Source organism: Pongo pygmaeus, chromosome 5, assembly GCF_028885625.2.
Source record: "Pongo pygmaeus isolate AG05252 chromosome 5, NHGRI_mPonPyg2-v2.0_pri, whole genome shotgun sequence".
NCBI classification, from domain to species: Eukaryota; Metazoa; Chordata; class Mammalia; order Primates; family Hominidae; genus Pongo; species Pongo pygmaeus.
In genome coordinates, this window is record NC_072378.2 from 152783658 (window position 1) to 152803442 (window position 19785).

At 39.4% G+C, this 19785-nt stretch overlaps 1 protein-coding gene across 2 annotated transcripts in view; it reads right to left on the reverse strand.

The window, feature by feature from the left end:
* SYNE1 (spectrin repeat containing nuclear envelope protein 1) overlaps nt 1–19785 on the reverse strand; it is a 525017-nt gene that overhangs the window by 171145 nt on the left and 334087 nt on the right. For both annotated transcript variants that reach the window (XM_054490749.2, XM_054490748.2), the window contains exons 88-95: nt 18361–18546; nt 18070–18192; nt 17506–17688; nt 16164–16307; nt 9554–9748; nt 8327–8467; nt 1704–1871; nt 1332–1493 (exon numbers count right to left, since the gene is read on the reverse strand). In XM_054490749.2, coding sequence (XP_054346724.2) covers nt 1332–1493; nt 1704–1871; nt 8327–8467; nt 9554–9748; nt 16164–16307; nt 17506–17688; nt 18070–18192; nt 18361–18546 — 1302 coding nt within the window. The remainder of the gene's footprint in view (nt 1–1331; nt 1494–1703; nt 1872–8326; nt 8468–9553; nt 9749–16163; nt 16308–17505; nt 17689–18069; nt 18193–18360; nt 18547–19785) is intronic.

Below are 19785 nucleotides of genomic sequence, written 5' to 3' on the forward strand. Positions count from 1 at the left end.
CATTGGAATAGTCCCCCAAGCCCCTGACTGTCCTCCTGATTGGTCTGGTCTTGGATAACAAGGGTTAATTCTCATTTCGTGCTTTCATAGCACCCTCTGCAAATGTGGCTAAGGGTGGGTGACTGTGGGATAGCAGAAAGACCTACAGAAGGTAATTTTTTACCAAAATAAGGCCTAAAAATGGACGCTATGCACTTTGATCTCTATCTTCAGAAGTCACAAGAGTGTAAAAAACCTGAAACCACTATTTCTCAATATGCTGTCTCTAGATGAAATGTTCTCATTTTTATGTTATACTGAAAGATATATATTGCAAAAGAATGCAACTTTATCTGACACTACACATATGAACAAGCAGTCTATTCCAAGGTTATCCTGCTTCCAAAACTAGAAAGATGTAAAGTAGAAGAAAGACAAAGTACAACGTTTCACTCTTAAAGCTGTTAAGTTACCCTGTTTTGATAAACATGCTTACCATGCCATGCTTTCATAGCTCTTAATTAACGTCTAAAAATATCTTTCTTTCCTCCTGCCTTCTGAAGGATTGTCACACGCTCCTGGGTTCTTGTCCCAGCCAGGCAGCATTTTCCTACATCACGGTGATGAATATGTAGGAGAATGTGTGCCTCAGTATCCTTAGACCCCAGTTATACCAAATAAATATAATTTTAACAGCATACCTCGTTAGACTGCTGAAGTATTAACCAGATTTTAATTTCTGAACATTTCTTAGCATGCATTTTAAATGGACACATTTTTAACATTATCTTTCTGCGTTAGATTAATGTAATGTTCTCTGTTTCTCATGTAAAGCTAATATTTTGCCTAGTTTAACCTTTTAAAAAAATGATTTAAGTCAGGGCCAATCACAAGATGAGACTTAGAACTTATGAAGTCTCAGATGTATTTTCTGAAGTGATAATGGAGGGGCACCCCCTGGTTAAGTTTCTTAAAACAACAATATCCAGAAAAGGTAGATTTGGAGTATATTTTATTCTTATGACAATGGCTCACAACAAAATCAAAATAAACTGGCAACTCTAAGGAAACACATTTTGTGTAATCAAAGTTAAAAAGCAACATCAATGCATGTAGCTTTCTTTAATTAGATTCAAGGTCTGAATCTCTCTCTCTTTTTCTCAGATCCCTCCCTGAATCAGTAGTAGAAATGACCACCATTAGGACTCTTGTTTACTCTAGAAGAACTGATAAGGTTAAAAAATTTTTTAAAAAGTCACCTGGCTGTCTCAAACACATGCCTGACAGGCCAACCAGTCACAAGAGTGCACTTACTTAATCAAGCAGGAAACTGAAGTCATGGCTATTTGTACCTGATGTTCAGCCATCTGGCTTTCTGGACTCCTGCCAGGCTCTGGGCTCTCACTGAGTTTCAGCTCAATGGCCTCCATCTTCGTAGAGATGGACTGGAGGGAGTCCTGGTACTTCTGCTGGCGTTCCAAAGCTTCATAGAGTGTGCGCTGCTTCTCACTGATCTACAGCAGAAAAGGGATATTACCAAATGCTTCCCAGCCCCTTATCTTTCAGATTACAACATTTCTTTCTTCAGTGCTTTACCTCTGTGGCCCAACATAGGGTACTCAACTGTGGACTGGATGTGTAAACTCTCCGCATGTATTTCATAAGACAATCGCTAAGGTTACTGGTGTCTGGTGGGCATAAACTAGTCCACCTTGAAGACTTACCACATTCTTTAAGGTTTCCCAAGAACGCTGCAAATCACCCAGTTTGGCAGTAGCGGATGGCTCCAATCCCGGTTCATAGAACTCCTGGGATGTGGATGTGCTGGGGTGAATTTTTGCAGCATCTGTCTGCAACCTCTCAGCAGACAAGGCTTGGTAATATGCAATGTCCTGTGAGTGCAAAGCACAGTATTGAATTAAACAAAAAGACAAAGTCTCGATTAATATGCTCTGGGTACTGTTGGTCATGTCAAGGAAAGGTTTCAGATCTACACCTTTCATGGGGCACTAAATTAGTAAACTCTTGTGACAAGAAAAATTTAAAGACTGTATCAAAGCACACTATAATTGTTTCAGAATTTTGGTTTATATATATCAAAAAACAACTTTACCAATATTTCAAGTTGCCAAAACTCAATCTTATTCTATGTTTGTTAAATGGAAATACAAAGGATTTAAGCAGTACACATGTATTTAAAGGTTGATTAGAATCGCAAAAAAAGAGAATCTTAATGATCTAGTTCCTAAAATGTTGTCAAATGTATTCATTAAAGTTTTAAATAACTTAAAAAACTACTTGACTTAAATAAATCTACAGATGCAGCCAGATCTTCACTATTTGTGGGTTCATTATTTGCAGAATTAATTTAAATATTCTGATATTAAATAAGAAAAATGTAATGGGGAAGTTACAACTACTCTAAGAAACAAATAATATAAAGGTTTTCTTCTATTCATTTCCTCAAAGTATACACACACAAAAAATCAAAGTGAATGATGAAATATCATGCTTTCAAATTTTTAAAATCTATTGTGTTATAAGTAACATTGCATATTTTATTTGTACTGATAAAATTTACTATATCAAGAGATATAGTAAAGATATATCAAGAGATATAGTAAAGATGGTTTTCAATTGTTTCTATGGTTATTTATCTGTATTTCAGTAGAAATTTAACTGGGGGAGTAATTGCTATTATAAAGTTCATTGTTTTTGCAGTTGGACTGTTGAAGGGAATTATGTCAGCTTAAAATACCTGAGTCTTATTGAGAATCATGTATTGGTAAAAAGTATTGAAGAAGGCTCCAGCCGTCTGAGAAACAAATGTAGCAGTGTCATGCGGTAGAATGAATTCAGTCTGGGACAGCTGAGACTCTAGCGAAATTCTCCTCTTGTGTAGCTATATAATTGGAGCAAATAACTTATATCTTGCACACTGGTTCACTCATTGGTCCAACCTTGGGTGGGATTGAGGATTATATGAAATAATATTTGAGTGACTATGACAGCTTCTACCCATTTTGTTGTTGTTCCTGAGGTCTCCAGATGAGTCCCCAACATTTATTGATGATATTGGAACATGGAGACTGCTTCCTCTTTATTCCTAACCCTGTCACTGTCTTGAGTGGATTACTCTTCATGTCCTTAATAGGTTTAGATCCATTGATCCTCACTCACTCCCACCCCACTTCAGTCCTCCACACCCTTGTATGCTGTCATTGCTTCATCCACTTGGAAAACTTGTCATGCTTCATCCACTTGAAAAACTGCAAACATGACTCAATCCAGAGTCATATATGCATGTGTGTGTGTTACTGACACACACACACATACACACACAAACACGCACACACACACATACACATGCAATCCAAGCTGTCAAGGAGATACTACAACTTCTCAAATTTTCAAAAGTCTGTGTATATTCACACTCACCCTTATCTTATGCTTTCCAGCTTCACTGCTTAAACCTGACTCTCCCACAGACTCTGAGAATCCCATAAACTGCTTTTCCAAGGACCTTGGTCTATTAACATCCTCTCTGGCTTTGTTGACTTTCTCTCTTCCATCCAAAAACACCTGCACATACTGTTTCTTTTATTTGTTTTCTTGAAGGATATCACATTTTCTAAAAAGTCCACAATTCACAATGTGATGGATCATCACACGTGAATGCACATGCACACACAGGCTCCATCCTAATTTCTTTGTTTTCTCCCTTTCATTTCATAATCCAACTTCTGAAAGGGTGATTTTCATGGGACTTTCTCACCCTCGATCCACTTCTAAATTCCAGTTTGGACTTTGATCCTGATGACTGCAGAGCTTGCTCTCACCAGCTTCTTCTCTTTGACAAAAAATGATGAATTTTCATCCCTTCCCTTGCCAGACCTCTAGCATTCAATAGCACTGACAAACCCTTTCTGGAAACACTTTCTAAAAAATCTCACTGTTCTCCTCCCAGCTTTCTAGTCATTCACTCTTTCTCTTTTATAGTTTGTTTTCCACTCACTCGCCAATACTGGTGAATTGATAAGCTCCAGACTCACATATCCAGATGTTCGTGCATATCCTGTAGGCTCTTCAAAGTCAACATTTCCAAAAGGAACCAATTTAGGAAAAAACAATGAAGTATTACCCATCTTGCAATAAATGGAATGTCTTCTCACCTAAGCTATAAACTTGGGATTTATTCCTGATTTCTCCTCCCCCTTAACATCCACTGCTTATGGGAGGATGGAGTGCTAACGATGCATGTCCTGGCCACAGCCTTAGTTCAAGTTCTCATTACAGTAACAGCTTCCTAACTCAAAGGCTGCAAACTGGCAGCCTGTGGGTGCCTCTGACCTGCACACATTTAGTGTGGCTTATACAATGTTTTCAATTGTTTAAAATCTCTCTTCATGAAGATAGAGATTTCATTAAAATTCACATTCACAGCTTGTTTTGCAAACCACAAGGTATGGTAACACTGGGCCCTGTGTCTTTGTTAAAGTAATGCTAACAGAGGAGACATTGCCTCATTTATGCGGAGCAGGAGCTGTCCAGGCCTCTGTAGTCCCTCCTGGCCTGTTTCTCTCATTTTTATCACCAGGATGGACCAAGCATGAGACTGTGTAACTTCTGTTTCTAACAGCTCCCCTGGCTCTGAATTTGCACACTTCTATTCTCCTGTCCACATTGATCCAGAAGTATCAGTTCTGTACACAGCTTCTCATTAAATTCCCTCAATGGTTAATTAGCTTCTGGAGGAAGCTGAAATTCCTTCCTGTGGCATTCAGGGCCTCCATGATGTGGTTCCCATATCCCTGTCAGTCTCATTTCCCCCTCTCCTCCTCCTCCAATGTTTCTCCAATTACACTGAAACTATTTGCAGTTGCCTTGATGGGCCATATTGCTTCCCGCCTCCACAGCTTCCCACAGGTGGTTTCTTCTGCCTGAAAATCTTCATCTCACACGACCCAACTGCACTTCAACTGCCTAACTGCGCTCCTCCCTTAAAACTAAAGGGGGCCATCTTTGACCTCTGCCTGACCCCAGCCAGTTTAGGTGCTTTCTCTAGGCCCTCCCACAACACTGTGCTACCCTCGGCCACACCACCTGCCACCTTCTCTTGTAAGCATTTGCCTGTCCTCACACACACTGTAAGCTCCCTAGGGGCTGTCTGGGTCAGTGCTTTTCGTCTTCATCCTGAGCACATTGTGGAGTGTTTGGCAAATAACAGGCAGGCCTATATGTTCATAATAAATCATGCTTGTAAATGCACTTTTATAAATTCTATTATTTTATATACATGTAAAGTAATACTATTACTGTCCACAAGGAAAAGCAGGAATGGCTTTAAATGATGTAAATGTTTTACATTAGATACTCTATTATAAATACAGAAGGCTCCCTAAAGAGCTAGAATAAAATAAATTTATACAAATAATTTTTTTCTGGCAGTCTCACTCTCTCTCTCTCTCTCTCTCTCTCTGTGTGTGTGTGTGTGTGTGTGTGTGTGTGTGTGTGTGTGTGTGTGTGCATGGCTATGCCTACAGATACGAATGACAACTCCTGGTTTCTTAAAAGGATTTGAAAATACGTCACCTTTTATAGATGAATAATTTCTATTTATTTGAGGTACACGCATAAATTCAACTAAAATAAATCACTCAGTACTATCAATAACTACTAAAGTCAATACTTGATGCAGTGAGGAGTCAGTTAAAAATACGTTTCTCATTGCTTATGTGCCTAAGTTATGAGTTATGAGTAGATTCCTAAGGAAATAAATCTGGACAACTGTAGCTACTATTTGATCAGCATTTTGTAGTTTAAAAAGCACTTTCACGATTAATGTCACATTTCATTTTCACAATGTTGTGGATTAAGTAGTATTGCTTCCCACTTACAAATGAGGGTATCAAGGGACTTCCCAGGTGCACTCAGCTTAGAGGAGGAAGAGCTGCAACTCAGTGTGAGCTTTTAACTTGAAGGCCAACGATTTTCCCATTACACTCTTGCTCGCTCTTTTCAAATCTATTCCTCTCTCAACTCTTCTGCAGAGTCTAAGCCTTGGCTTGCTTCTAAGGGGAATCAAGAAGCCTGCAGCAAAATCTAGGAATGCCTCGGTATTTCTACCTTCAAGTAAGCTAAACTGTTATTACATTTTAGATAATAGCTACTGTCAGAGACAGAATACACTGACTGTGAGTGGGACCAGGTAGTTACATAACGGAGATCTACTTGCAGGAACAGCAGGCACAAAACCTTTTTTTTTTTTTTTTTTAACAACTGTGATTTTATAAAGCAGTTCTATTTGGCTGCTCCCTGAAACAGCTGTACACATTCTGTGCACAAAACTCAGGGTTTTTAATCTGAAAACTGAAACTTAAGGGGATCCTACATGTCCTCCTCAGTTTCAAGAGACAATTTTATAAATCCAGTGCATCACCGGTCATGGTGTCATATTTTTTCATTGTCTTCTGACATTACTATACAAAAATAACATGTGGCCATAATGATGGGGTTGATTTGTTTGATGAACACCAAGCATAATACATTTGCTTTTTAACAGCTCCCTCAGAATAAAGCTGTCTGTCTTAATCTAAGTAAAGGCATTTTCCCCTACTTTGCAGCATCACATGTAAGTATTTTAGATTAACAGTGCAACTTAATTGATGTTTTCCTGTGACTAGGGGAGAGGGGAAGAATTAAAACAAAGCCTAATCTCACTGAGTTTTAGGATCTGATGAAGCTTTGTGGTTAATGTCAAGAAATAATAATAGAAATATTTGCATGTTTCATCATTTTTAGGGCACTTTCATATATACTTTGACACTTTGCAAGAAGTAGCATGGAGATTTACAGTTTTAGAAAAGGTATATTCTTCCCACAAAGTCTCAAATAAGTATTTATTATTCAGCTTGAAAATTTTGAGAACCTAAACCATATTAAATAGAATAATTTTTTCTATATAATAATCAGCCGACTATAGCTCAATTTCTCTAATAACATCTGTAACCACAGGGAAGGACAAATCATCAAAGAATGAGTAATACATATTTTAAAATCAGAATTGGAAGAACACTTTCCCAAATCCCCCACGGCTCCCTGAACTTCTCCTTTTATGTTGCTGTTTTTAGTTTCCTCTGATCACATTGTTATTATCTGTCCCATGTCTTCCTTTCTCTCTAGACTGTCAGGGCCTTGCAGGTAGGGCCATTCTCTTGCAGGTAGGGCCATGCTGACTCCTTCTCAGCTGCATCCTCAGGAACCAACACAAGGTTTCATGCTGAGCAGGTGTCAGAATGTATTTGACAAATGGATGAGTTGATAATTTCCCTAGAGCTATCCTGATTTTTACCAAGAGAACAGTGTAAGTGTATTAACTAAAGGTTTCATCACCTTGATGTTCCTTTTTTTTTAAATGAGGGGTGATTCTCTTTATCACAGAAATCCTATGACAGTCTGAATGCTTCTGCTTTAAAATAAAAGTAATATAATTGAATTATAATACAGGTTATAAAACATTTGCTCTGTTTAATGTTTCTCCCTTAATAATACATATCAACTTCTTTGAAAAAACATAATTTCATAGAATAGTTTACATTTTTTAGTTGTCTTCACTAAAAAATAAAGTATTACTTAACATGCATTAAAAGTTTTTGGTTACTATAAAGGCATCTTTTTGATTTCTATCTAACATTTGACATAAAACCTTTTTGACATTTAATTTAGTATTATCTACATTTAATACATGGTAAAAGGCTTCTTATAACAAAATGATTATTTTATTTTCCCCATTTTATATAAAATAAAATTTAAGATTATTGAAAGATAAACACTCAAATCTACTAGGCATTCTAGTATAAATATGGCAGACATTCCTTACATTGGTACACAAGTTGTAAATAAAGAAGTCTGACATAATAAATAGAAGTTTCCTGTCTTCAAAATCTGAGCTGGTAAATGCCAACACTATTTTCAATGCATGTTATAAAGCCATCGAATCATGTTATTTTACAATGGTGACACACATCTTTCATTTTCTGTTGGATGCAGAACCCCATTCCAGATGATTGCTGGAAACTAAGGCCACAATGTCTTAAAACAGGGCCTTCTGGGCTATCGTTCCCATGACCTAATTTTTGTTCATCCCATTTTCTGTAGCCCAGGAGAGGAGACGACATACTCAGACACATGACAATCATAGTTTGTGCAACTATAACACCTAATAGTGTGTCCCTGGAACCGAATGCAACAAAGTCTGAGATTCATACCCACGATCTAATGGAAACAGAGAATGGAGTCCTGCATCTGCCCAGAGATTATTGCTAGAGGAATGCCAAGTGGGAGGTACCTGGTTAACAGAAGCATCTGTATTAGCCACAGGTGAAGGGGAGCGACGGGCAGGTGGAGAGGAAATCTCACTGTTGGTTCCCTCCTCCCCAGACTCCTCAGTGACCGGTGACAGCAAAGTGTGACAGCGACCTGCAGTCATCTGCCACGTAAAATGTAGCCCAAAGGACATGAAAATCAATTAGCTATGTTAACATAAGTCCTGTTCAGGCACAGGCCAAAATAGAGTTAATTATAAAACGAAGGTTAAAATTACTGGGACCCAAATTCACATATTAATCCTGTGTTAGTATTTAAAAGTTCTGTCTTCAAGAGAATATGATGTTAGTAATCATTTGTAAAACAATCAGGAATGGGGGTGCATATGACATTGAAGTTTTGTTGTTGATTAAATACTTCATTATTTTCCTTTCTTTGGAGAGTTTGTGGCTTTATAAATAACTGCAAAAATCACAAATCATACAAATGAGGAAAGGTCTGTGAAATAAAGCTTGGTCTTTCGTGGACATCTCAAGTTACAAATACGGTAGGGAGATAAATGCACCCAAAGTACTGTATTGCTAAATGGGCTCAGGTATGGTTACTCATTACCTGAGGCACAGCACATATGAGGGAAAATACACAGCATTGGGAAATATTATAGTCATCAAAATACTCAATGCATTTTAGATGTCAAGTGTATAGGAAAATAGTGGTGCAGAATAGAAAATAACAAAGTTGATTTATTTTAATCCAAAGCCAAGCTTTAGATGGTCTGTTTTCATATTTTTCTAACAATAGCTGTTCTTCTAAATTGTATTACACATTTATACAGTAGAGTACATGCACATATGTAGTTAGCTAGTTAGCCTGGAAAACACAACTAAATATATATGCCATGAATTTCCCATCCCCCAGACAACTAAAACACTGTGCAAGTAAATTATTGTTTAAAGCTCAGAGCCTCTCAGTATTATTGCAAAATTATAAACAAATACAGGGCAGACCTCTGACGTGTTAAGTAATTCAGCTGTCTCGAGCACATAGTTTCATTTTAACTGTCATTGTTTACAGTGTCAAAGATTGGCCCGGCCCAACGGTAGTCAAAGAGAGTTAAGGAAACTGTTCCTCCCTCTGAATCTGCAAGATCGAAGGCTGGTCCCTGAAATCAGCCACGGAGAGGGAACATGGAGCCACTCCCCAGGCTCCAGTCAAAGAGCAAAGCCGCGGGGACCCACTGGATCCTTACCATGACCACAGAGGGGTGGGCCGAAGGCGTGGGGAGGAGCTCCCCATCCAGGTCCTCTGTCCCTTCCGCCAGCCCCTCGACCTCGGTCACCGTCAGCAGCATGGTGGCGTGCTTGGCTTTCATCGTCAGCATCTTGCACTTGGAATTCAAAGAAGCGATCTGCTCCTGGTAGCCCTTAATTTTCTGCGCCAGCTCCTGAGGAAACATTTCCCCCACCGGGGTGTCAGAGCAGCATCAAAAGGAAACAGAAGTAGTAGCGTTCATCTTCCTGCAGGGCGGGCCAATGAGCGCGCAGAGCCGCGCGGGCCCGGGAGGCAGGATGTGGAGGCGGCGAGTCCTCCTCCTGCATCTCGCTACCGAGCCAGACCGCAGGCTGCGCGGCGCGGCGCAGGCACAGCCAAAGTGCCCGAGCCCGCGTCCCCGCGTCGGTACAAAAGGAGAAATGAGGGGATGAGACCGAATGAGTGGTTTCTAATCGCGAGAGGCCCCATATGGAACCATGAACTTCCGCAACATTAGGAACTGACAACTTTCTTAAAAAGCAGAAATCATCTGAAATTTACCAGATGGTTCATGCCATGGAAATTAGGTCATGTGATGGCTAAAAGCACACCAAAAAAATGCAAGGCTCAGCTCTTAACCCTACTGAGTACATTCAACAGAGATGACAGTCATTTATTTTACATAGGGTCACATAGTCAATAGCCTGTCTGTTCCTATGTCCCTAAGAATTTTTTTTTTTTTTAGATAGGCTAGATATTGCATATGGAAATCCTAATTTTTAATGCAGATTGACCCCCAAATAAAATTTTGTATATTCATCAAATTTTCTCTTGCACACTTCATCATGTCTCATATGTTGCTGAGGCTTTAACTAGAACTTTAAACTTGAAGTGCAATTCGGATTTAATGGCTTTTAATTTCATTTGCTTTTGAAAAAATAATTTTTTTTGTTTTTGTTTCTGAGCAGACAAGAATGAAAAAAATATATTATGAGCGATAGAGGTTTTACATGTTTTATTAAGAGCTTATTGGAAATATATTCTGGGTAGCCCATAGCCCTTAAAAAGATAACTATAGATTCATTTTAGGAGTATGATAATTCTAAAATATTAAAGTTTTACTTTCTTGCTTAAATATTTTAAGTATCAAATATTAAAATTATACTTTATTGCATCTTTAAAAAAATGACGATACATATTTCAAAACATGATTCCTAAAAGTGCAAAACTATTATTCTTTTTTATTTTTTTTATTTGGCTTCTTTGTTTCAGAGGCTGTCATTTATTGTACGCATAGAACACATTTTGTGGGCCAGGTGCAGTGGCTCATGCTTGTAATCCTAGCACTCTGTGAGGCTGAGGCGAGGGGATCACTTGAGGTCAGGAGTTCAAGACCAGCCTGGCCAACATGGTGAAACCCTGTCTGTACTAAAAATACAAAAATTAGCCAGAAATTGCTTGAACCCGGGAGATGGAGGTTGCAGTGAGCCAAGATTGTGCCACTGTACTCCAGCCTGGGCAACAGAGTGAGATTCTGTCTCAAAAAAAAAAAAAAAAAAAAAAAAACAGACATATTTTGTGACAAAAATATTAAATTGTAATGTCTTTAAAATAATTGTGTACATACATACCCATACATTCATATATATACACACACATATACACATACACACAACACATATGTACTCATAGTCATCCCTCAGTAACTGAGGGGCATTGGTTCTAGGAACCCTCTTAGATACAAAATTCACAGATATTCCAGTTTCTGATGTAAAATGGCATAGTATTTGCATATAACCTATGCACATCTTCCCAAATACTTTAAATCATCTCTAGATTACTAATAATACCTAATACAATGTAGATGCTATGCATTATAAATAGTTGTCATACTGTACAATTTAGGGAATAATGACAAGAAAAGAAGATCAACATGCAGAGATGCAACCATCCTTTTTGCTCCTCAAATATTTTCCATCCATGCTTGGTTGAATTCATGGATGCAGAACCTATGGATATGGAGGGCTGACTGTATGCAAAACACACGCATGCACATGCGCGCACACACACACACACATTTTGTTATTATTGTTGTTTTGTTTGTTTCTTCCTGCCCAACTGAAGCTGAGTGGAAGGAAAAACCGTCCAGCAGAACTCAGCCATCAGGCAGTCTTCTTGACTCCTAATGGTATAGGAATTTTTAAAACAAGGATTTAAAAAGTAGAAATCATTGCTTCTTTACCTCTGGGGATGCAGTTAATTAAACCTAATGGGATTTTTAAAAACAGTGATTGAATAGCTGTTTACTATATCTCATCTAGTGGCTAGCACGTGGGTACTCAAAATGACATTTACTGTAACTAGTTAATACTAGAAAAGAGCTCTAGCAGATTACTGGACTCCTTGAATTTCAAGTCACCAAGCTTTCACACAATGGTTTGCCATTATACAAAAATTTAATCAATCTTTTTTATTATTTTATTTTATTTTATTTTTGAGATAGAGTCTCGCTCTGTCACCCAGGCTGGAGGGCAGTGGCACAATCTCGGCTCACTGCAGCCTCCATATCCTGGGTTCAAGCCATTCTCTTGCCTCAGCCTCCCAAGTAGCTGGAATTATAGGCACGTGCCACCATGCCCAGCTAATTTTTGTATTTTTAGTAGAGCCATGTTGGCCAAGCTGGTCTCGAACTCCTGATCTCAAGTGATTTGCCTGTCTTGGCCTCCCAAAGTGCTGGGATTACAGGTGTGAGCCACCGTGCCCGGCAATTTGAGGAATCTTTATGAAATAGACAGAGTTAGTATTAGGCCTTCCACCCTTTGTAATCACATGGCTGGGCACAGCTCCCTGATGCAGTATCCTGCAAAGATGTGCCCACACTGACAGCAAGCGACCATTTCTTAAGCTGCAATTCTCAACCTTATTGTGTACAAAACTCATTTGGATTGTTTCTTTAAAAAATGCAACTCTGGTCACCACTTCCAAAGGTTTTGATTTACTAGGTGTATGAGAGTCTGCATTTCATAATTAGCCCATGTGACTCCAATGCACATGACTTCCACTGAGAAATAGTACTCTACGACTTACTTCTGTAAGTGTAAACCTCTTGTAATCTCGTTACCTTCGAGGGCTGGTTATTCAAGCTGTGGTCAAATCCACTAAAATAAAATGGAACACTTGGTTTAATGTTACCCATTCTCTTTATAAAATTTCTGAAAATGTTTATAAAGGTAGGAATTTCAGGTAGAGTGGCCACTAGAAGACAAGCAGCCCTCTGTGGCCAGTCTCTGGTATTCATGAGCAGGCTTTCCACATCAGGTGGAAATAAAAAAGAGGTGTGAGTATCCTCTCCTATGATTTAAAAGTGGCAGGGTGATTTTTTTCAAATTAAATGCAACTTTTGAAAAAATATTATTATTATTATTTTTTGAGACAGAGTCTCGCTCTGTTGCCCAGGCTGGAGTGCAGTGGCACAATCTTGGCTCACTGCAACCTCCACCTCCCAGGTTCAAGCGATTCTCCTGCCTCAGCCTCCCGAGTAGCTGAGACTACAGACACCCGTCACCACCCAGGCTAATTTTTGTATTTTTAGTAGAGACGGGGTTTCACCACATTGGCCAGGCTGGTCTCAAACTCCTGACCTTGTGATCCGCTCGCCTTGGCGGCAGGATTACAAGTACTGGGATTACAAGTGTGAGCCACCACACCTGGCTGAAAAATTATTTTTAAAAGTTTGAATTCCTTAGGCATAAATAACTGATCAGTTATTTTTAAAGTTATTTGTAAGAAAACTAGATTCACCATAAGATTGAAATTCAATTAAAACAAGACAGAAAATACAGGAAGAAACCCTCTTCCCAGTTTGTATGTTATCATCAGTTAAGCTTTCTCCACTCAGCACTTTCCTTCCTGTGTTTGTTTTATACATACAATGAAGCTCACACAGGACTGCATCATTTTTTACATGAAAATGTGTTCTAAGTCACAGTTGGTTTAAAACTAACAAACGTAACATGGATGTTCAGAATTGTGGACGAAAATGTGACAAAATAAACAGCTCACTGGACCAAGAGTCAGGAAGACACAGTCCACTGCTGACTGAGCTGAGGTCACTCTGTGACCTTGGGGGACTCGTTTATTTTCCTGGGACTTCATTATTCTCTTTTGTTTAATTAAGTAGCCCAGATAGTTTCTGTTACAGTGGAAGAAAAATCACAGAATTTGGAGACAAAGATACTGAGATTGAGTCCAATTTCAATCAGTTACTAGATTTGGGAGCTCAGAAAGTCACTTTTTTCTAAGTTCAGTTTTTTTGTCAGTAAAATAAAGATGATTTAAAAAAAATCCTTACCCCGGCCAGTTGTGGTGGCTCACGCCTGTAATCCCAACAGTTTGGGAGGCCAAGGTAGACGGATCACTTGAGGTCAGGAGTTCAATACCAGCCTGGCCAACATGGTGAAACCCCGTCTCTACTAAAAATACAAAAATTATCAGGGCATGGTGGTGTGCGCCTGTAATCCCAGCTACTCAGGAGGCTGAGGCAGGAGAATCACCTGAACCCAGGAGGTGGAAGTTGCAGTGAGCCAAGATTGCACCACTGCACTCCAGCCTGGGCAACAGAGCGAGACTCCATCTAAAAAATAAATAAATAAAAATAAATACATAAATAAATAAATTCTTACCTCATAGAGTTGGTATAAAAAAGTGATGTAAAATTTTGTAAGTTACTTTAAAAAACATAAAGCTGGCTGGGCATGGTGACTCACATCTTTTATTCTAGCACTTTGGGAGGCCGAGGCAGGCATATCACTTGAGCCCAGGAGTTTGAGACCAGCCTGGGTAACATGGCGAAACCCTGTCTCTACTCTACAAAAAAAAAAAAAATGCAAAAACTAGCCTGAGGTAGTGGTATGTGCTCATAGTCCCAAATACTTGGAGGCTGAGGTGGGAGGACTGCCTGAGCCCAGGAGGTAGAGACTTCAATGAGCCATGATCCCACTGTGAGCCATGATCTCGCCACTGCACTCTAGCTTGGGTGATACAGCAAGACTCTCAAAAAAAAAAAGCACAAGTTTCTTGGGGAAGAAAAACCGTACAACAAAAAGTTTAGTAGTAATAGTAATTATTACCCCAGAAAAGATTTTAAAAATATCTGTACCATGATAGAAGAGTTGTTACAATAAAATTTTGAATCTTCCTAGATGGGATTAAAAATAGTTTCAAAATAAATATGTAATATATAGTCTAATCTATAGACCTACATAAACAGTGGTTTCAAAAATCTACGTAACATTTTCATTTAACCATTGCGTAAGAAAAATCATTAACATAGATGATGTCTACAGTTGTAGGAGTAAATGTAGATGGGATATTTAAATGATTTTGTAAATCATATATAAATGAAAATTATTAATGTTTGTATATGTCAAGAAATTAAAGAATTAATTGCATTTGGAGAAGGGGGTGAGATTTTTCGTCCTTACAAAGCAATACTTTGAATCTTTTGAGAATCTCAGTGTGAGTGGTTTGGAAAAATTGTTAGTTTTTCTCATGACAAAGTTAAAACAGAGCATATGGAAGGATATACTCCATATACTCTATCCTTAGTACATAAAAAATAAGACACCCTCCTCCCAGTTATTTACCAAAATTCACAGTGCTATGAACCAGCCCCCAAGGGAAAGAGTGAATTTGACCTATATGGAATTGACAGGTCAGGAAAGGAAATTCCCTGCTAAGCTCGATCACTCAAGGACTATGATGTCTGGGACAGGGACTGCACAAGGAGTGGTCAAGTCCTAAGGTCATAATGATGCCAAAGGAACAAGGAAAGAAGAACATTTGAAAACGAGGCACATGTTAGCTGGCCCAATCCGAAAATTAGCAAAGTAAACAACCTGGACCATCCTCTGATTTTGGGGAGAGGAACTGAAATGACTAATATTTCAAAGAAGAAAATGTTTAACATACTAAGTCTTGTTTGTTTGTTTGTGTGAGACTGAGTCTCACTCTGTCGCCAGGTTGGAGTGCAGTGGCGTGATCTCGGCTCACTGCAACCTCTGCATCCTGGGTTCAAGTGCTTCTCCTGCCTCAACCTCCGAAGTAGCTGGGATTACAGGCACATGCCACCACACCCAGCTGATTTTTGTATTTTTAGTAAAGACGGGGTTTCACCATGTTGTCCAGGATGGTCTCCATCTCCTGACCTCATGATCCACCAATCTTGGCCTCCCAAAGTGCTGGGATTCCAGGAGTGAGCCACCAAGACAGCGATCAATGCAGCAAGCAAGCATTAAAAACAGGGTATGAACTGTGTTTTAGTGTATTAACTGTGAAAACTCTGGGTGCAGGAGATGACAATCAGTGGGTCCCAAAGGATATAATGCGAACAACGTGTAGAGAGGTTGTGGAATCAAGGGGAACGCACGTGTTACTGAATCAGCAAAAACGGCACTCACAATGCTTAGACAGCCAAAGAGGCCTCTCAAGAGCTGAACACATTAAGTGCAGGACAGGGGAAACTGTTCTCTTCCATTCTCTAGAGACCAAACATATACTCTAATCACACCAGTTTCCTGCCCTCGGTATTTTGCCTACATTCCTCTTACCTCATGCCGAGAAATCTGAGCCTGCAGCTCCTGTATGTTACTGGTGGCAACAGGTTTATCCTCAATCTCTCTGTGAGCTCCTTCTATCAGTTGCTGGAGATGTTTCATTTCTTGCTCATATTGTTCATACTGCACCACAGCCTCCTTTGAAAAAAAAAAAAACAGAAAGATAGACAGTTTTTTTCTCTATCAATAACTAGGTAAGTGATTCTGTAGTTTAACTCCTATTTACCTGTACAGGTAAGGAATAAAGAAATGATGGGTAAAATTCCTAGATGGTTTGAATTCTTCACTTTACTTAGATATTTCAGAGCTTTCTCTCTAAAATATTGTAGCAAAATTATTGATGGAATCAAAATAGTTAAGTAGTTAGGATTCTTTCTCTCTCTTTTTCTTACTGATGTCATCCTGAAGATGGAACATGATGGTCAGAAAGGGTGAAGCAGTGTGGGAAACATTATTTCATTGTTCCATCTAACAAATACTGAATATATAGGTAAGACACTTAGCTAAGTGCTACGGTAGGGAATAAAAATACGAATTATGGGCTGGGCGCAGTGGCTCAAGCCTGTAATCTCAGCACTTTCGGAGGCCAAGGTGGGTGGATCACGTGAGCCCAGGAGTTCAATACAGCCTGGGCAACATGGTGACACCCCCGTCTCTACCAACCAAAAGTATATATACATATGAAGTATGAATGACTTTTAGCCTCAGGAATTTTCCGTCCAACAAATTACAAGATAACAGGGAGGAAAGGATAGTTGACCAAATGAGCCACTAGTGATTTTAATGAGATGCTATTGATACAATTTTTGGATAAAGCAAGAATTATTAGTTGAAGGGAGACATAAGGTAAACACTGTCATTTCTTCCTGGTAAATGATTTTCTCTTACTAGGCAAAGAGACTAAGAATTATACTTGAGTGCATTTTTTATGCACTCAAAAGAAAATGGATTTAATTCTTTAATAAACTGAAATATGAAGAAAAACTCTAACAGAAGATAACAGTAAACCTGTATTATCAGTTTGTAGATGATTCTCAGGTGAATAATAAGAGATAAAAACATTTAACTGCATAGAAAATTAATCTTTACAAGTTATTTATTTAAAAATATCACTAAAAGATAATTTTCACCAAGGATATTTTTTATATAGCATTCCCCAGGCTTTTGTGGGTGATCCAAATGACAGCATTTTAATCTCCTTATTTTATAAAACCACAACAGCCTGTCAGATTCAACACCCTGGATGTGTTTTGATGGCTGAGCCCACACAATGCTAAGAAAAGAAGCCCATGATTCATCAGCAATTGCTCTGCTGGTGTGGGTACCCTGCACCTGCCTGCATGATGTTGCACTGCTGGATGGCGGTGTGCTGCAGCCGGCTGGCCTCTTCCTGCAGCCGCAGAGCAGCATGACAGAGAGGTAAGCTGGCAACCACATCCTCGGGGATCCGGAGGGCACTCTGGCAGAGCTGCACTGCTTGCACCTTCGGCTTCAGTGACTCCATCTCAGACAACAGATGCTGAAAATGCAATTTCATAGTTCAAAAATTTAATATTTAAATCATTTATTTCATAAGCAAAAGGCACTTACTAAATTATAGTTACGTTGCAAGTTATAAACATTTTGCAAAAAAAAATGTTTAAAACAGTGTTGAGTTTAGGGGCTGGACACAGTGATTCACGTCTGTAACCCCAGCACTTTGAGAGAGGCTGAGGCGGGTGGATCACATGAGCTCAGGAGTTCGAGACCAGCCTGGCCAACATAGGGATACCCTGTCTCTATTTAAAAATAAATTAAAAAAAAATAAAACAGTGTTGAGTTTAGGAGGCATTTTTCCTTGCTATCCTCTTTTAAAAATATAGGTCCCTGTCCCTATTTACTCCAAGTTAGTTTGGCTTACCTGCCGATGAGAGAGCTGCTCCTTGAGACTGAGGCGTCCAACTTCGGGAGAAGTCAGGGTTGCCTGGGCTTGCTCCAAGGCAGCTTGTAACTTTTTCAACTCTGCTTCAAATTTTTTCATATCCTAGAGAGTCAATATCAATATATTGTACTTGAACTTCAAAGTCATAGGTGAACATCACAGTCAAGAAACCACATCACAGGTGAGCACTATTTCCATAGTGGCATTGCCATTTTCTTTTAATGATAGACATTTTTTTCTGTTTCTTTTTTTTTTTTTTCTTTTTTTTACCTTAGCTGCATCTTGGAGGTTCTGCAAACGAATTTTGATCATCTGTCGCAACTCCTCAGTCTCCCGTCCCAGTTCTGCCACTTGCTGAGACATTTTTTCTGTACAGTACACACTAGTGAGGTACTGTAATTTCTCAGTCATTGCTTCCAGATCACTGTCAATTTCTTTGGATTCTTCTAGCAGGGTCTAGAGTGAATTGTCAATATTCATGACATTTACGGGTAGGTAGAGGGGCACAGATATTCAATATAGCATGGCATAAAGGGCCCTGTGTAAGTTCTGTGTGTCCGTTATTGTGTTTAACCTTCGGCCCCCATGAGCACTTTCTACTTGGTAGCCACCTACTATTACAACTGTTTCACAGAAAAAGAAATCACAGTTCAGGAACTGTAAACAATGTGCAGAGGTCACATGTCACACTACATGTGGGACCATGAAGCTCCTGCTCAGTCAAGCCCAAGCTGCCCCCTCGTGAGAACAGGACATAGGAATTCTAGCAGTGAAAAACTCAAACATACTACGTGTCTTATTTGTATCTCTGGGTCTCCATTTTCTCACATTTAAACTAAAGAATCACTTTTCAGCTCTCATATTCTATAAGACTGAAGTTCATATTTGTCTAAGAAATGAAAATAAGAACAAGAGCATTACAAGCAAAAAGCTTGGCTCACTTGCTTTAAGTGAGACAAAGGGGTAGAGGATACGTGCAATAACTATCAAGAGAAGCAAAAACAGCCCTGATCATTCAAAATGGTATAATCTATTGGGTCTATCAGAAATACAATGGATAAGTAACCATACAATGTACATTCTATGAAAAGTAGAACGAAAGAGAAGCCAGTGTGAAGAGATGACTGCGACTTGGGGAAGACTGGGAGAAGGTCTCCGGGAAGAGTCACATCTGAGCCCAGTCAGAAGGACTTTTGGAATCTGACAGATGAGGGGGAAGAGGAAAGACATTTCACACAGAGAGAACAGCATATGCATAGGTACAGAGGTGGGTGAATCTAGAACACGCAGTTAGTGGGGTGTGTAATGTGTAAAGAGGAGAAATGAGGAATAGGATATTACTCTTAGGCAATAGACTCTTTTTTTTTTGTGACGGAGTCTCGCTCTGTCGCCCAGGCTGGAGAGCAGTGGCGCAATCTCAGCTCACTGCAAGCTCCGCCTCCCGGGTTCACGCCGTTCTCCTGCCTCAGCCCCCCGAGTAGCTGGGACTACAGGCACCCAGGCGCCCGCCACCACGCCCGACTAATTTTTTGTATTTTTTAGTAGAGACGGGGTTTCATCGTGTTAGCCAGGATGGTCTCCATCTCCTGACCTCGTGATCCGCCCGCCTCGGCCTCCCAAAGTGCTGGGATTACAGGCGTGAGCCACTGCTCCCGGCTGGCGATAGACTATTTTTTTAATGAAGTACTTTCTTTT